The 18,864-nt window shown below is 36.7% G+C and overlaps 1 protein-coding gene across 1 annotated transcript in view; it reads left to right on the forward strand.

Annotated features, from left to right (window-relative positions):
- The window catches only part of ABCC9 (ATP binding cassette subfamily C member 9), a 150,621-nt gene that overhangs the window by 113,876 nt on the left and 17,881 nt on the right, over positions 1 to 18,864 (forward strand). Inside the window, exons 31-36 of the mRNA XM_030804745.1 lie at positions 362 to 464; positions 11,055 to 11,156; positions 11,998 to 12,118; positions 13,368 to 13,498; positions 14,559 to 14,637; positions 17,123 to 17,231. Of these exons, the coding sequence (XP_030660605.1) occupies positions 362 to 464; positions 11,055 to 11,156; positions 11,998 to 12,118; positions 13,368 to 13,498; positions 14,559 to 14,637; positions 17,123 to 17,231 (645 nt within the window). The remainder of the gene's footprint in view (positions 1 to 361; positions 465 to 11,054; positions 11,157 to 11,997; positions 12,119 to 13,367; positions 13,499 to 14,558; positions 14,638 to 17,122; positions 17,232 to 18,864) is intronic.

Here is an 18,864-nt window from a genome sequence, read left to right on the forward strand (position 1 = left end):
CTACACAATTTATCTTGGTTTTTGTAAGGCCCTTTTAATGTAGTAGGCTATACCTTATTCTCATGGCTACAATAATTATGTGGAAATTTATGAACTGATCTTTAATACAATGTTGTTATTAGAAGGATTCTTTTTCCTAGTAAGGGTATAAGAAAGGAAATAAACACCTGACCACACCATCTCCACTATGAATGCAAAGAGCAGTAGCAGCTGGTCTTTATTTTGAAGTAGAAATCTATTTACTGATCATTCGATGCCATCAGTTTGTCAGTGTGTTGAGTAAATAGTGTAGTAGTAAGTGTGACTGTTTTTTATTACCTCTCCTGTTGTGTGGCTAACATCGTGTTTTTGTTTTCTGCAGGCATGAAACCAGATTTAAACAACGTATGCTGGAACTGACGGATACAAACAACATTGCCTACTTATTTCTCTCAGCTGCCAACAGATGGCTGGAGGTCAGGACGGTACGTTCATTTCATGAGTTCGAAATGGAAACCAAATAGAGAAGACGCCTGCTGCAAAGAGGCAGACAGTTGTAAAAATTAGTCTTCCACTGAGATTCGGCACTAGCTTCACATTTTCTGGACTTTAAAATAGCTCAGGTTTGTTTATGTTACAGATGAAGTTTGTCATAATGTTTTAGCTAATGACAAGACAAATAGCCCAAAAAGCAAAAATTCATTTTGTGTTCATTAGTTTCTAGATCACATAAGTTAATGGAATGGCAAATATTTGTATAACTTCAATTTTTTTTTCCAAAAGAGCACATTTGGCAAGTGAACAGATGTACTCATTTCCTTCACTGAGTTGGTCCTGCCTGGAAGCATGGCAACTTTCTACGTTTTAAGCCAGTGGAGGGTCATGTTAGTACAAAATGTAGAAAACTACAGTTAATCATCTGTTGCCTTCTGTCTTGCATAATGTAAAAGAACAAGCACAAGCTTTGGCATCACACAGACTTGGTCTAGCAAGTTAATTTTAGTCCCAGTTCCTCATCTATAAAATAAGAATTGTACCTTGTACCTTGTATGGGCATTGGATTAAAAGTAACATAAATCCTCTACTACACTGATTGGCAAATGCATTCAAGAAATGTCTTTCAAATGCATGCATGAATGAATAATGAATGGTACCTGCCCTGGTAGGGGGTTCATAAGCCAATGAGCTGGAGTATCCAGTAGGAGAGATGAGAAAGACATTCCAGAAGGCAAGGAATATAGTTTGTAGTCTGTGCAATCGGGAACATGGATAAGCTACTTTTATGGTAATGGTGAGTTGAGTGTAATTTTTTAAATAGGTATTTGCCAGTTTTGAAAAGAAAAAGCATGTTTATCTCTACTATCGAGAGAATCTTATTTCCACTAATTGCGTTTCACTAACATATAGGCTTTCTTTCAAAACACAACAGAAAAGAGAGGGAAGATGGTAAAGGGAATTTAACAGGGTAGAAATGAAGGAGCCCAAATTAAAATCTGGGTAGTTGATGGATACAGATTAACCTAGAATCTTGGACATCTTTGTGAGCTTTTGTTATCATGATTTCTCACTGGTTTACAGAGATTCTCTACAACTATATTAGTCATTATGTAGAAATTATTCAACAGCACAGCATAGTTATTTTTCACAAAGTTTTGTTGGAAGTATTGGTTGCTGATAAATTCCCTCCAGGTAGCTGTGACAGTTGGAAGAAGGCAGGGCAGAGTTTCTTGGGAATTACATATAGATAAATAAAGGCAAGTGAAGTGTTACTTAGGATTTATCACAAAACCAAAACATTATTCCCAAACCCTATCCAAACCATAATTCCATAATTCCTTGCTTTAATTCCTTGTTTTGATATGTGAGTGTGTGTGTGTGTGTGTGTGTAATTTCTGTTGTTCTATAAGGTAAAAAATCATATATGAATAATATAATTACTGATGAAATAGCTTACTGAAAGAATGTCCCGAAAACATAAGGGAGAAATGTTAGCAGTTACCTTTGTATCTGGTTTTCCTGAACTTGAAGACCAAGTATGTCTTTTAGGGGAAGCATATTTGCCTTGGACTTGAGGTGAGAGTCTGACCGACTCCTGTTGCTGCTCTTTAGCACTTCCTGCTGTCAGGTTAACGGATAAGTGTTGAACAAGAATCTTCAAGCAAACCGTATGCTCTGTTCTCATTGCCAGAAGACTAGATATTAGAGCCTTAAGACTGCCAAGAAAGGGAAGGTCAGGAAAAATTAGAAAGGAACAGCAGCCAAACTCAAAATGGTTTAGTTTAGTTTGACTCATAACCCAATACTTTAACCCCCCATGTGAAAAAGCAGTTGAACCTGTCTAAATATCATAGTCTCTATATCTTGAATTCCACCTGCAAAAAACAAAATACTGACACTTGAAACAGGAAGGGCAGAACAGGCCATTCATTTGGTTACTTTGTAATACATTTGTTACTATGTCTTCTCCTTGCTTTCTGTGTATTAGAATCCTTCCAAGATTTGCAATCTAGTCTTATTACTAGAACTCTCCCTTAAAAATTAATACAAAAGATTAAGGAGTATTTTATTTTCATTTCCGATGGGCAAAGATATATTTTGGCAAGAAACGTTTGTTGATTTATTGCAAGGTTCCAGGCATATCTGCTGACAGAAGTCAAGGTTCAAGGTCCTTTGTGTATGATTTGCCTCCATCCATTGTATTTATATGTCAGTAACTTTATATGGATAAACACGTGTACACATGCACACATACACACCCCTCTAGACAATCTCAGAGATCCATTGTGAGACGAGTCAGATTCACTGTCGCTCTGCTCTTCTGAGTGAACTGAGAGTTTTCATTGGAACCAGGTGTATTTAAATATAAATACTATAATCCAAGAACGTTTGCCACAGTAGAAGTGTTAAATAAGGTAAATGACTTCTCCTGGAAAATAACCTTTTCTCTCAATTGTGCACATATAAATGACCTCATTACTACTGTGTTTCTGTGGGCCTGTCCCCATCACTGGAGACAGAATTTTAGTTTGGAATAACTGGATCTTGTGTGAGAAAAATGAAGTTGAGATACAGGACCTTGGAGACTAGGGTGTGAACTGTTCTCTATACCCCACAGCTGGATATATTCTGCCTTGTAAGTCTTTTTTATAAAAAAGTAATGAAAATTTCTATTTGGCCCAGTAAATCTGCATTGATCTTATCTATGGTATCAACACAACCCCCTCTTTGTCGTATTACTCAGCAAGTTCACATAAATATCTGCTTCTAGCAAATATTCTTAGAGTTCCCAGAGCAGGAATGCAACCAAAATGGTATACAGAAGGTCACTTCATTGGGCATAAATTAGAAGAGGCAAGCAGGATTTCTTCACACAGATTTCACCAACTCTAATTCATGGACTCAGAGCCATAATGGAAACAGGAGAAAACATGATATCATTGCTTTCTGTGGCTATGTTTCCCCTCCCTTCCTCTTTATGCCTAGTTTTAACTTTCCAAAGCCATGTCACTGCTATTGACAGAAAATCTCAAGAAAGAAGAGAGAGAAACCAGAGTAGAAATACCTTTTGTTGAATTTGGGAAGTTCTCTGAACGTCATCCAATTTTTGTTTATCTCTTTTTTTTAAATTATACTTTAAGTTCTGGGATACATATGCAGAACATGCACGTTTGTAACATAGGTATATGCATGCCATGGTGGTTTGCTGCACCCATCAACCCGTCATCCACATTGGGTATTTCTCCTAATGCTATCCCTCCCCTAGCCCCCCACCCCCTGACAGACCCCAGTGTATGATGTTCCCCTCCCTGTGTCCATGTGTTCTCATTGTCCAACTCCCACTTATGAGAGAGAACACGCAGTGTTTGGTTTTCTGTTCCTGTGTTAGTTTGCTGAGAATGATGGTTTCCAGCTTCATCCATGTCCCTACAAAGGACATGAGCTCAACCTTTTTTATGGTTGCATAGTATTCCATGGTGTATATGTGCCATATTTTCTTTATCCAGTCTATCATTGATGGGCATTTGGGTTGGTTCCAAGTCTCTGCTATTGTGAACAGTGCTGCAATAAACATATGTGTGCATGTATCGTTATAGTAGAATGATTTATAATCCTTTGAGTATATACTCAGTAATGGGATTGCTGGGTCAAATGGTATTTCTGGTTCTAGATCCTTGAGGAATGGCCACACTGTCTTCCACAATGGTTGAACTAATTTACCCTCCTACTAACAGTGTAAAAGCATTCCTATTTCTCCACATCGTCTCTAGCATCTGTTGTTTCCTGACTTTTTAATGATCGCCATTCTAACTGACATAAGATGGTATCTCATTGTGGTTTTGATTTGCATTTCTGTAATGACCAGTGATGATGAGCTTTTTTTCATATGTTGAGATAGAGACATAAAAAACCCTTCAAAAAATCAATGAATCCAGGAGCTGGTTTTTTGAAAAGATCAACAAAATAGATAGACTGCTAGCCAGACTAATAAAGAAGAAAAGAGAAGAATGAAATAGATACAATAAAAAATGATAAAGGGGATATCACCACTAATCCCACATAAATACAAACTACCATCAGAAAATGCAATAAACACCTCTACGCAAATAAACTAGAAAATCTAGAAGAAATGAATAAATTTCTGGACACATACACCCTCCCAAGACTAAATCAGAAAGAAGTCGAATCCCAGGATAGACCAGTAACAAGTCCTGAAATTGAGGCAATAATTAGTAGCCTACCAACCAACAAAAGCCCAGGACCAGATGTATTCACAGCCATATTCTACTGGAGGTACAAAGAGATGCTGGTATCATTCCTTCTGAAACTATTCCAAACAATACTAAAAGAGGGACTCCTCCCTAACTCATTTTATGAGGCCAGCATCATCCTGATACCAAAACCTAGTAGAGACACAACAGAAAAGGAAAATTTCAGGCCAGGATCCCTGATGAACATCATTGCAAAAATCCTCCATAAAATACTGGCAAACCGAATCTAGCAGCACATCAAAAAGCTGATCCAACACGATCAAGTCGGCATCATCCCTGGGATGCAGGACTGGTTCAACATACGCAAATCAATAAACGTAATCCATCACATCAACAGAACCAATGACAAAAACCACATGATTATCTTAATAGATGCAGAAAAGGCCTTCCATAAAATTCAACACCCCTCAAGCTAAAAACTCTCAATAAACTAGATATTGATGGAACATATCTCAAAATAATTGTTTATGTTTTTAAAAAAATACAGAGCTTTCTTTTCTTTTCCCAGTCACCTTAAGTAAGAGTTAAGACAATCATGATTTATCCTCTTTGTCTGCGCAGTTTTCCCTATGGAAGATCTAGCCTTGCCCACCATATTCATTTCATATTCATTTTGAATTGGGAAAAAAATAAAGGCCATAACACACTCAAATCATAAAAGGACAAGAGACTAAAAGAATAAAATAATTTGGCTGGTAGAAAGCGGCTAGACTGTTGCTGGCTACCGGACTTGCTTTGGCAGCAGAGGGAACTGTTTTTCCTCTGGGTGCCAAGTGAAGCCAGCCGCAGTTGAGTGCGATGTGTCACTATAGCCTAAACTCTGATTGCTGCTTGCGTCCTCTCGTTCAGCACTGTGTTTTCTCTTCATCCCTTTGCACTAAACAACTCCGGTTCTTTGGCATTGGTGTTTTCAGGTGCAAAAATGGTGTAACTTTATCTAAAGGCTGTCTTTCCAAGGCTTTGTCTTGCTGTGTGGTGGAAGGATAAAAGAAAATTCACATGAAGAAGCCAAAAATAAAGACTTTAGAGTCAACAGGCTAAAGTGAAAAGGGTCTTTAGGGTGAGCTTGCACAAGAGTCTATTTTGTGAGACAACACTGCTTTTTTGTGTGTTCACAATTCGATGACAGACAGGGATGCAGTGATTTCGTAATTTGGAGGCCCTAGTATATTCTTGCAGACACCCAGTGGTACCATAATGTACTCCTGAGTGTTATATGAAGGAGAGGGATCACATACTTTTTGGTTGCTATTAACTATTTACAAGGCTGCTTTATAGAGAATTACAGTTTTTATTATAATTCCAAATGTAGATAGATGTCTTTGAATCACTAGAAATCTGAAAAGAGACCTCTCTTTCGACATGGGAATCTTCTGGTGGGGAGTATTGAATTCGCAAAATTGATGGAAGTTATAATTTACTACTCTTCAGATAAAAGCCCTCTTTTGAACGTAGATAATTCATCTATGTTGTAACTTCTGTTTCCTAAGTTGAATCTCCCATTTCATTGTATCATTTGGATGGAAGGTGGTTTTCACTGAGTAGATTGCTTAGGATGTGTAAGGCTATAGCAGTAGAATAAATGCTATTAGTGATCCCTAAGTATTTGCTGTCTTCTGTGAAAGTTATGCAGACCATCTGCTCCTCCTTTCTTAGTTTATTGCCTCTAAGCCGTTTTGCTACTCACATATTTGCAGAGGAATGGAAAGATGTAACCGTAGGGTCACTTTGTGATTCATTAAGCTTGTTAAGTTTAACAGTAAAAGAAGTGAACATCGGAGACCTAAAAAAAAAGCATTTTTTTTTTTTTTTTGAGACAGAGTCTCATTCTGTCACCCAGGCTAGAGTGCAGTGGCATGATCTCAGCTCACTGCAACCTCTGACTCCCGGGTTCACGCGATTATTCTGCCTCAGCCTCCCGAGTAGCTGGGACTACAAGTGCCCACCATCACACCCAGCTAATTTTTTGTGTTTTTAGTAGAGATGGGGTTTCACCGTGTTAGCCAGGACGGTCTCGATCTCCTGACCTCGTGATCTGACCGCCTCGGCCTCCCAAAGTGCTGGGATTACAGGAATGAGCCACTGCGTCTGGCCACAAAAGCTTTTATGTTAGCTATTAATTTCACATTTCTATACTACTGTAATATTTGAAGAGAAGTGATTGAAATTTAGTGATTTTGCTGTATATTTTTTGAAAAGTGTAGTACACAAAGGAGCTTCGTCCCTTATGCAAATCAAGATAAAATTCTGATCAGTAGTCTCTAAAATATTTCCAGTACTTTAGAAAAAAAAAACAAAACAGTTTTTAGCAGTGGTAGTAATCCAGCAGTGAGCTGGAAAGTATCTAGTTAGCAAAATTAAAAGACAGCCTGAATGGCTTTTTCTTTAAAAAGAAAGTTTAAAAATATTTTTATAATAAAATAACTTTGTTATAGATACTAAACTATAGATATATTGGCTTTGAAGCTATAATATCTATTTGAATTTAGTTGATTGTAGATTTTGAAAATCAGTTCCTCTTCTGAAAATTTTTGCTATAAAATGTACCTCAAAAAGCTATGCCTTTCTTTTGCTGAAGGGTCAAAAATAACATTTCTAAAACATTTTAATATATGAATTTGAGCATATTTGGATTGCTGGCCTAATAACTAATAATATCTAGTGATCATATTGAAAATTATACAAGTAGTTTTGAAAACATTAACCACGTGAAAGGGGCCCAGAAAATATATATTGACTACAACTTATTGATGAGTCTTCTCCTTTTTCTCCCATCATCTGTTTTCACTTCTTTTGCTGGCCCTTTTGCCAGAATAAGACTACCTACCTGTTACCAGAATTATCATTTTAATTCAATAGAAAATAGTTTAAATTATCTTCTAATTGAACCTACCATGTCATTCTTTTCAGTGGGTAAATTCAGGAGCCCAATATAGAATACAAAGATTTCTATAGTAAACTAAACTTAATAGAAATTGACTGCATGTTTTACATTTCCTTTATTATATTTATATTCATATTACCCCTACTGTTTAATTTCCATTTATTTAGACCCAGTGATTTTTGATATTTCAGTCAGCTATGACCTTGTTCTATTTTGTCCAAATCTGTTCTTTATAAAAAACACAGCAACAGCATTTTGTGAGTTTTTTTCTCACAATTAAAATAGTAAAAAATATATATATATAATAATTTGGAACTGAATGATGAAATTCATGGCTTAGGTAAAAGTACTTTTCACTTGAGAAAAGGACATAACTCATAACACTTAAACATAGCAAAGCTTTTTAAGAGACAGTCATATTACAGTTCTAAATGGACATGGGAGTTAAAAGATTATAAAACTTGGTGTTGGACTTCCCACCTTATCAAAAAATGTACGCTTGTAGTATCTTTACGTGTTCAGCTCTTAAAATCTGGAAATGAGATTGGTAGAGACTTAAATGATTCATACAAATCCTAAAAGCAAAGTTGGGAGAAGTTCTAAGTTGGAAAATAGTCAGCTCATAGAAAAACACAGTGAATGTTTTATGAAGGGGTGAATTTATCTAGTCATTTACTCCACAAACAAGTACTGAAGCTTTACAATCAGTGTATTTAGCATTATTCCTATTGCTGGAGATAATAATGGTAAAAATTCAAAGACCCTGTCCTCATGGAATGTAGATTCTATTGAGAGTAGATAGACAATAACCACGTAAACAAATAAGCAAATAAGATCATTTCATACACTTCGGAGTGCTTTGAGGAAAATAAAACAAGACAATGGGATAGAGAAGAGCCACAGGACTGGAGTTAGGAACCAAGAAAGGAAGACTTTTCCAAGGAGGTGATGTTTGAGTTGCACCTCAAATGATGGGAAGGAGCCAGGTATCAGAGACCTATCGACAAGCATTTCAGGCAGTCATTGGCAGAAACAAAGTTGATGTATTCCCAAGAATAGGAAAAAGGCTAGTGTGGTTGGAGTATAGTGAAGGAGAAGGAAAGTAATCTCAGATGAGGTCACAGTAGACAGGGTACAAAATCCAGACATATAGTCTGGATAAGGCTATATATATATAGGCTATATATATAAGGTTATATATATATATAGGCTATATATATAAGGCTTTGTCATCCATCTGAGTTTGAATGTATTATAAGTATAATAGGAAGGCACTGTTAATTCTAAACAGGGGAGTTATATGACCTGACTTACATTTTTTAAAGAATGTATGAATGAATGGATGAAGTCAGCTGGCAGGAGGTAGAGAATAGAAGTTAATGAAAGAAGTACCTTGCCTCAAACTCTTAACATATACACCACTCACAGAAATTTCTCAGAAGCCAGATGACATTTTTTTTTTTAATGTCAAGCCAGACATACCTTGCTGGAAGGATTTTCTGGTACTAATTTACTTTCTGCAACTTATTACAGAAACTCTATGAGACTTTTAGAAAAAATAATATGGAAATAAAAATGTATAACATAAATTTGAAAGTATTAACTTTACATAAAATGGCTGAAAGGAAAAAATTCCTATTGCTGTAAATATTTTAGAAGTATTTGGGAGCACTTTGGCATGTATAAACTGCAGAAGAACAGTCCAGACTGGTTATTCTCTGCATCCACGTAGTTAATTCAAATAAAGAGGAAAAGAGAAAGAACAGTCTAGTAGGGGTGTGGCAAGTTGTTAACAAAAGGATACATCAGAAGAGGCAATCAAAAAAGTATTTACTACCTCTGTGGAATTTATTGCCTCAAAGGATTAACTCTATGTGATTTTTTTCCTTTAATCTTTGTAAAGATCATGAGCATCAATATGGAATTAAATTTTAGTGCCTGCTTTAACCTTTGATGTTTTATGATGCATACAAATTTTTAAGTTTGCTTTAAACATTTGAAAAGTATCCAAAGGGGAAAAAAAAGACATTCTGGTATGTGGAGATGGGGAAATCTAACTGGTATTTAACATTTTTATTCCTTTAAAAATCCTTGTGAATTAAGTATCATTTCTATTTTCCAAGGAAGAAATTGAGTCTCAGAGGGTTTTAAGTTGCTTGTCCAAGCTCATTAACTAGTAACTGGCAAAGTCAGTGTCTGAACCCAGATTTTGATTCCAAGACTGGGATCATTGGTTGTTCTCCAACAGTTTGATCTTTGGAGCAGTTTTTAAAAGAGACAGGAATGTACACATGTGAGCTCATTTGAGAAACATCTTCATTCTTTGACTTCAGCATGTTCAACATTCCATTACTGTCATTAGTGTGTTATCATCTAGCTGTGAGATTTGTTTTGAGGCACCAGAGACAAATCTGTCTAGAGAAGGAGTTTATCAGTGGGATGAGACTTGAGATAATTCTAGAAAGTGAGCATATCTGAAATTCTACCTGCTTTGGGGATGTGTGACACATTAACATGAGAAGTTTTTAGAATTTCTTTTTTGAATGATGAGACAGAACAATACCTAAGAACATTGGGAAATGGGATAAAAAGAAAGCGTTAGGAAATGGACAGATGTTCCCATCTTTTATTTGAATCTACGGCTGTTATTAAAGAATTGTCTTAATTTTGGAAAAGAGTTTATAATTGAATCATACACTATTTGAATACATTAAGACATGTCCATACTTGTATTGTCTGAGCAAACATAGTGCTTATTCTTATTTACATGAAATCTGTAGGTTTAGTGTCCCAGACTCTGAGCCCAGGTAGTTGACAAAAAGTTCAAATACTAGGTTGGAGCCAAAGTAATTGTGGGTTTTACTGTTACTGTTGCATGAACTTAATACAAATCCCAACAAGTTAACCACAGATAAATTTCTGGAAGGGCCTCACTACACGACACAAAGGAGCTAATCACAATCCTGACATAAGCACACATGAAATCCGAGCTAGAAAACCAGGTCCAAAAATAACTGCTTGTCTGGGAACATAATGCAGTAGAAAGTCGGAAAAAAAAAAAAAAAAGTAAACCCTACATCTGATCCTCGTTGTGCCACCAATTGTAGCTTAACTTCTGGCAAGGTGTTTAACTTCTCTGAACCCATATCATATATATATATACACACACACATACACATACATATATATATACACACACACACACACATATATATAGTGAGAGCATGGAATCACTCTCCATTCCAGCTCTAATATTGCAAGCTATTATTCTTCTACATCTTAGGTATTCTTCCTCTGAAACTTAACAGGACACACATGGAATGATGTGTATTCTCTTAGTGATCACCTCTGTAAATTGATTGAAATATTTGGTTTAAGAACTTGGGAGTAACCTTTTAACATTTTCTCTTGCTTTTTCAAAGGATTATCTGGGAGCTTGCATTGTCCTCACTGCATCTATAGCATCCATTAGTGGGTCTTCGAATTCTGGATTGGTAGGCTTGGGTCTTCTGTATGCACTTACGGTAGGTATGGATAAAAATATTAGAGGAACAGATAACCAAACACCGCATGTTCTCACTCATAAATGGGAGTCGAATGTTGAGAACACATGGGCACAGAGAGGGGAATGACACATACCAGGGCTTGTTGGGGGGTGGGTGGGATGGGAGGGAACTTAGAGGGTGGGTCAGTAGGTGCAGCAAACAATCAGGGCACACGTATACCTATGTAACAAACCTGCATGTTCTGCATATGTATCCATTTTTTTAGAAGAAATAAAGGGAAAAATATCTCATTTTGTGCAATGTTGGAGGGTCTACTATAGTTATTATCAACTCTTATTCATGAACGTTAGAGGAAAGGTTTAAATTTATAACAAGATTACATCTTGCAAATAATAGCAGATTGGGGCCCAAACCCAGCTTTATAGGACAGTTTGGATTCATTTCTAGCATTGTGAACCAATTTTTAAGAACTTCTCAGATCTTGTGGTCAGAGTACTCTCCAAGCTGTTTGGGATCCCTGTCCTGAGTTGTACACAACCCAGTTGGGGACTAGCCTACAATGAATGTGAATATACATGAGATAAGTGCAAACAGAAGAGTATACCACTATCCATCATGCAGGGAATTCAGGACAGTTCACAAAATAATGACACTTACGGACCCTTGAAGGGACCAGACACCTTCTTTGCTGATATATCACATGACATTCTTCTTGGCCTCTAATATTCTGTAGCACTTATGAGTTGTATCACACATGTACACTAATGGTCCGAGTTATCTCGTTCCAAAATTTCCAGTGATTAACCACAATTTCTTACTTTAATTTATTTTAAAAAATTTTTTTAATCACCTGACACAGATAACCAATTATTTGAATTGGGTTGTGAGGAACTTGGCTGACCTGGAGGTCCAGATGGGTGCAGTGAAGAAGGTGAACAGTTTCCTGACTATGGAGTCAGAGAACTATGAAGGCACAATGGGTATTGCTCTAAATATTGTTTGTTTCACTTAAATATTTATTTTAAACAAATATTAGTATGTGTTGGGCACATTGTTGTTTCTGCTTTTGCTTTCCACTTCAATATCCAGAAAACTCTCTCTCATCTTGGCTTTGCTTGATTATGTACACCTGAAAAGATGTGACTATTTAGGCCTGAAAGTTCTTGGATAAAACCAGAGTCCAAACAGATACTTATTTAATGATATTTAAAGAGACTTATAAAAATATTTGGGCTTTATTACATTAATTGTTGACCTAAACTATAAACTATTATATTCTCTTTCTCAAGATGTTACTAACTTAGATGTCAAAAAATTTGGATCTTAAAATACGGACTGAGATTCCCAACTTTGCTAGGATAGTACTGTCAGGAAATTCAATACTGAGGACAGAATAATCTTCATTAAGTGCAAATCTCCAAGCTTAAAAGGCATTCCTTTACCTAAATTTTTCAACAGCCATCTAGCTCTTCAAGGACAAAATCCAGAAAACTTGCTACGATCATAAGCCCCTTCATTAGCCAACCCTTGCCCATCTATCATGTCTCATTTCTTGTCATCCACCTGCACCACTTTTACTCTGGCCACACTAACATGCTAGGCTTTCTTTTCCTTTTTATTCTCCTATGTACATATATTTAAAATAAATTTCCCCATCTCCCATCCTTTAAGATTCATCTCAGGCACTGTTTCCTCTTGGAGCCCTCCTGGACCTCCGAGGTTAGCACCATCCATGCTCTCAGAGCACTGTAGTTTGCCTTCATCATGGGGCCTCCATGTAGTACTGTAGGTGCTGACCTACTGGACACTTCCCCAAGGACACAGCAAGCACCTCGAGCTGTGTCTTTCGTCTCCATATTCCCAGCACCTTGCAGAGCACCTCTCACATTTAAAGCACCTAAGTGTTTAATGACCAACTGACTGAACAAATAAATCAATTCAGAAATGAAATATCTCTGTCCACTTTGAATAGAATTGAGTGACGGAATGATGATGATGGTTAAGGCTCCAAAGACAAACACTAAAAAAACTGTCTTAAAAGTGCTTAATCAAAAGGTGTTTATTTGAATATGATTTAAATTTAAAAAAAACCTGTCACATAGTTTGGTTCAGTATTACTTTAAATTTAGAAAAAACATATATATGTATAAATGTATTTAAGTATGTATACATTTCTTTCTACATCAATCTCTATCTGCCTATTATCTATTTCCCGATCCCATCCTCCAGATCCTTCTCAAGTTCCAGAACATTGGCCACAAGAAGGGGAGATCAAGATACATGATCTGTGTGTCAGATATGAAAATAATCTGAAACCTGTTCTTAAGCACGTCAAGGCTTACATCAAACCTGGACAAAAGGTATGAAATCACTGCATTTGATTTGTTGTATACATAAAACCTCTGATGGAGTCTGCTTTTTTACTACCTAAGCTCTTCATACCTCCCAGCCAAGTAAGTATATTCGCACTGGGCTCACATAATATTCCCTACCTGGTGTAGGTCAAATTATCTGCATAAAAGAAAAAAGGGAGAGATAGGATCAGACTACAGTACATGTTCTCCAAGTCACACTGTAATTCACTAGTCTCCCATGAAGATCAGAAAAGTCAACAATAGGCATGTTTTTAAAAATTTCTGTCTTCTGACTCCTGGCCATAATAGCCATCCCCTTGGGGACCTTTGCATTCATAATAACTCTAGTCCCCAAATGACTTCTTTTAGTTATTGTAAAAAGAACAAGTGAGCAGAAGAAAATGGAATCATTCTACTTTTTGTTATAAAACTATCACTTCTAAGATAACATGGAATCATTATTTGTTAGTCCAATAATATACTAAATGTAAAAAAAAAAAAAAAAGCCATGAAGAAAAAGCAAGGCAATCACATGAAAATAAAAACAAATAGAATGAAATCATAGAAGATTTGGTAAGAACTGTTTTTATATTTTTATTTTTTATTTTTTGAGACAGGGTCTTGTTCTTTCACCCAGGGTGGAGCGCAGTGGCGTGATCATGGCTCACTGCAGCCTCGACCTCCTGGGCTCCAGCTATCCTCCCACTTGAGCCTTCCGAGTAGCTGGGACTACAGGCACACACCACCACACCCAGCTAATTTGTGTATTTTTTGTAGAGACAGGTTTTCGCAATATTGCCCAGGCTGGTCTCGAACTCCTGGCCTCCAGTGACCTACCCGCCTCAGCCTCCCTAAGTGTTGGGTTTACAGGTGTGAGCCATTGTGCCCAGCCTGTTTTTATCTTGATAATAATTCATAATGTAGACCTAAGAAAAAATGATAACTATAATGTAATTATTTAAACATAATTACAGTTTTATCATAATATCTTAAGTTAAAAAACAAAACTTAAGCTAATCTTCTGTCCTTTGTCTGAGTCCTCTGTGAGTGACACCTGTTTTCATAGGTGGGCATATGTGGTCGCACTGGCAGTGGGAAGTCATCGTTATCTCTGGCTTTCTTCAGAATGGTTGATATATTTGATGGTGAGTTGCTAACTAAATTTTTTAAGTGGCCATGTGGTGCTTTCCTTTAAAAAACATCAATTTACCTAATCCTGCAGAAATAAAAAGCAAATATTTATAAGGAGTTTGTGCTCTACACATGGTTCAAGGCAGATATCCCAAATAAACAGCTCAAAAGTAAATAAAGGACATAGAATTGGGGAAATAAAATGATGAGCCTTAAACTCATGTCTATACATTATTGCTAGAGCATTTTAATAAACTTGTAAAATGAAAACAAGGCCACCCACCTTGAATAGCAGTAGGTGGAGGTGGAATTTCAAGAGAAAGAAAGAAGGAGGACAACTGCCTTGCTTCCTTTAGACTAAATATATGTCTCTTTCCAACAAAGGAAAAAAGTACAAGGAGGTAAGTAATCTGCATTTTAGATTTTGGTACATGACTCTTACCATCATCTGCTTAACAACATGGTTTAAGGACATTGACCGTTTTGTGAGGAGGCAACCTTTGCTGCAAAGTGATAAAGCTCATGATAACAACATACACAAAACATACACATTCATCCACCATATTATTAATAATACGATACACAAGAGCGTAGAAATAACTTAATCTTTTTTTTAAAAAAGTCACATTATGTAGTCTATGAAGTGGCCTATAAATAGGCCAGCACATAAAGTATCTTGAATGAAAGAGGATCCAGCAATGAATTTGGCCAAACTTATTGTACTTGACAGTACAAGGAGTGCTTACTATTATTACCTGTAATGATTACGATGATTATAGTACTTTGCATGTTTATTGTACTTGACAGTTTATATTATTGAATTTAATCTACACAACAGCTCTGTGAGATAAAGAGGTCAATTTATGAACAACAACATGGAACTATAGTAAATGTAATTTCTTTGGGGTTCAGATTCAGGAACAAGGTAAACTTCTGTCACTAAGTTAGCAGCTTATTTTTTCCATGGCTAGTAATAATGCACAGATGCCTTAAGGACTTTCAGTGGGATTAAAGTTATAAGGCAATTAAGTGATCAAAAATCAATTGACATTTCTCATTAAAACACTATGTTTATGACTGATCATTTTAGGTTAGCCTGATCCTCATGAGTCCAGACACATGATTTCAGGTCCCATGTGAACTGTCAATGATGTATTCTCTTTTTAATAGCCATAGGCTATTAGGATTTTAATACCTAATTTATTATTTCTGATCTATTATTCCTGAAAGACATAGATTAAGCTAATCACCCTTGCCTGCTCTAAATCTATCTGGTGAAAGGACTGCAGCTGCCATTCTGAGCCTGACATCTTATCTCACAGGGCAATATGGTCTCTGCACAAAAGTTATATGATTAACTGCATATATCATGGTGGAGAAACAACATCAACACTGCACTAAAATCTCTATAAGTCCATATGCAATATGGAGAAATTTATTAAAACTTGATATTCATATCACAGAATTTACTTCTCTATTTGTAATGCATTGTACTATTAAATCAATACAGGAGTGAATGACAAAGATCCTGGTTTTTAAAGAGCCTATATTCTAGTTGGAGAACAGACAATAAAAAAAGATAAGTAAAAGTATATAGAATATCAGATTCTGATAAATCCCATGGAGAGAAATAAAGTGAGGGGGATAAAGGGAATGCTAGAAGGAAAAGGACTCAGTAAGGGATAAAAATACTTTTTGGTTGGTATGATCACATAAACAATAAAAACTCTGAATTCCTTTAGGAGAAATACATAAGAAAGAAAAATCACCACCAAACATGTATATATTTTAGAGACACATGATTTTTTTTATTATACTTTAAGTTCTGGGGTATATGTGCAGAACGTGCGGGTTTGTTACATAGGTATACATGTGCCATGGTGGTTTGCTGCACCCATCAACCCATCATCTACATTAGGTATTTCTCCTAATGCTATCCCTCCCCTAACCCCTGACCCCTCAACAGGCCCCAGTGTGTGACGTTGCCCTCCTTGTGTCCATGTGTACTCATTGTCCAACTCCCACTTATGAGTGAGAACATGCAGTGTTTGGTTTTCTGTTCCTGTGTTAGTTTGCTGAGGATGATGGTTTCCAGCTTCATCCGTGTCCCTGCAAAGGACATGAACTCATCCTTTTCGATGGCTGCATAGTATTCCACGGTGTATATGTGCCACATTTTCTTAATCCAGTCTATCATTGATGGGCATTTGGGTTGGTTCCAAGTCTTTGCTATTGTGAACAGTGCTGCCATAAACATATGTGCATGTGTCTTTCAAGTAGAATGATTTATAATCCTTTGGGTATATACCCAGTAATGGGATTGCTGAGTCAAATGGTGTTCCTAGTTCTAGATACTTGAGGAATCACCACATGCTTAAATGGAAAAGTGAGTCTCCTGAATTTCAACCCTTAACTGGGAAATAACTTTCAATTTGTAAACAAATATTATTTTACTTGTGATTTTACTATGTGTGTGTAACTTCTGTTTCTCCTTAACAGGAAAAATTGTCATTGATGGGATAGACATTTCCAAATTACCACTGCACACACTACGTTCTAGACTTTCAATCATTCTGCAGGATCCAATACTATTCAGTGGTTCCATTAGGTAGGTAACATATTTAGCAAACATCTGTATGCCTCAGAATTTAGCCTTTGACTCATAGAAAGGTTTTACTCAGAGTCATTTTTCAGGTATGAGTGAACTGATATCAAGACAATAAAATCAAATATGCCATCCAACAATTTGGATTGGAAAAGCCTAGAGTTGTAACTTAACCTATAAAATTATGTTTCCAGGAGATCTTCATCCCTTTCAGTTTGATTCTATAAAAGCCACTTTTTCCTCAATACTTGAGAATGGTGATGCTTGGCAGACATTTCTAAGGTGTTCTATCTCATAGATATTCAGTCTAACTTGTGTGTCTGGCCTGACCTCAGCAGATATTCTGACTTTGGTTAATCCGTTTACCTACCCCTCCACCCCTTACGACTTTACTTCAGCCAAAATTGCTATGAATAAAGCTGCTACAGTCTTCATACCTGGTTCAGGGTTTCCCACCAAAAAAAAAAAAAAAAAGGTGGGGGGGATATCAACCATCTGCTAGGTGCTTTAAATATATTATGATTAAATTCTCAAACCGTTACTCTAGGGTAGATATTATCTCCATTTTATAAATGAGGGTTTTGAAACTCAAGCTGTAACTTAAACCAAGTTTGTATACCTAGTAAGTGGAAGAACTGCTATTCCAACTGAAGTTTGCCTGATTCCAAAGTCCATGTTGGCATCTGTATTAGTCTGTTTTCACACTGCTGTAAAGAATGATCTGAGACTGGGTAATTTATAAAGGAAAGAGGTTTGACTCCCAGCTCTTCATGGCTGGGGAGGCCTCAAGAAACTTACAATCATGGCGGAAGGCAAAGGGGAAGCAAGGCACATCTTCTCATGGTGCCAGGAAAGAGGGAGAGTGAAGGGGGAACTGCCACACTTTAAAACCGTCGAATCTCATAAGAACTCACTGACTATCATGAGAACAGGATGGGGGAAACTGCCCCAATCATCTAATCAGCTCCTACCAGGTCCCTCCCTGGACACGTGAGGATTACAATTCGAGATGAGATTTGGGTGGGTACACAGAGCAAAATGATATCAGCATTGTCCCCCAGATCACATCTCTCATTTGACCATATTTTGTTCTGTCTTGCTCCTAACCTCCATCTACTTAATTACAAAGAAGTGTTTGCCACCTCCTTTTACTAATTACTCTTTATTGTAAAGAAGAAATGTATGTAAGATTGCCTAGTATTTAGTTGTAAAACTACTTTAAAACTGGTTGTGTCAAGTAATTTAGCAATACCATAGTGAATTTATATCTCCAAATATATTTATTATGAATACTACTTGATATGGTTTGGTTATGTCCCCACCAAAACCTCATCTTGAATTGTAGTTCCCATAATCCTCAAGTGTCATGGGAGGGACTCAATAGGAGGTGATTGAATCATGGGGGCGGTTACCCCCATGCTGTTCTCATAATATTGAGTGAGTTCTCATGAGATCTGATGGTTTTATGAGGGGCTTTTCCCGCTTTGCTTAGCACTTCTCTCTCCTGCCACCATGTGAAGAAGGACATGTTTGCTTCCCCTTCTACCATGATTGTAAGTTTCCTGAGACCTCCCCAGCCCTGCAGAACTGTAAGTCAATTAAACCTCTTTTCTTTATAAATTACCCAGTCTCGGGT

Source organism: Nomascus leucogenys, chromosome 23 (assembly GCF_006542625.1).
Source record: "Nomascus leucogenys isolate Asia chromosome 23, Asia_NLE_v1, whole genome shotgun sequence".
NCBI classification, from domain to species: Eukaryota; Metazoa; Chordata; class Mammalia; order Primates; family Hylobatidae; genus Nomascus; species Nomascus leucogenys.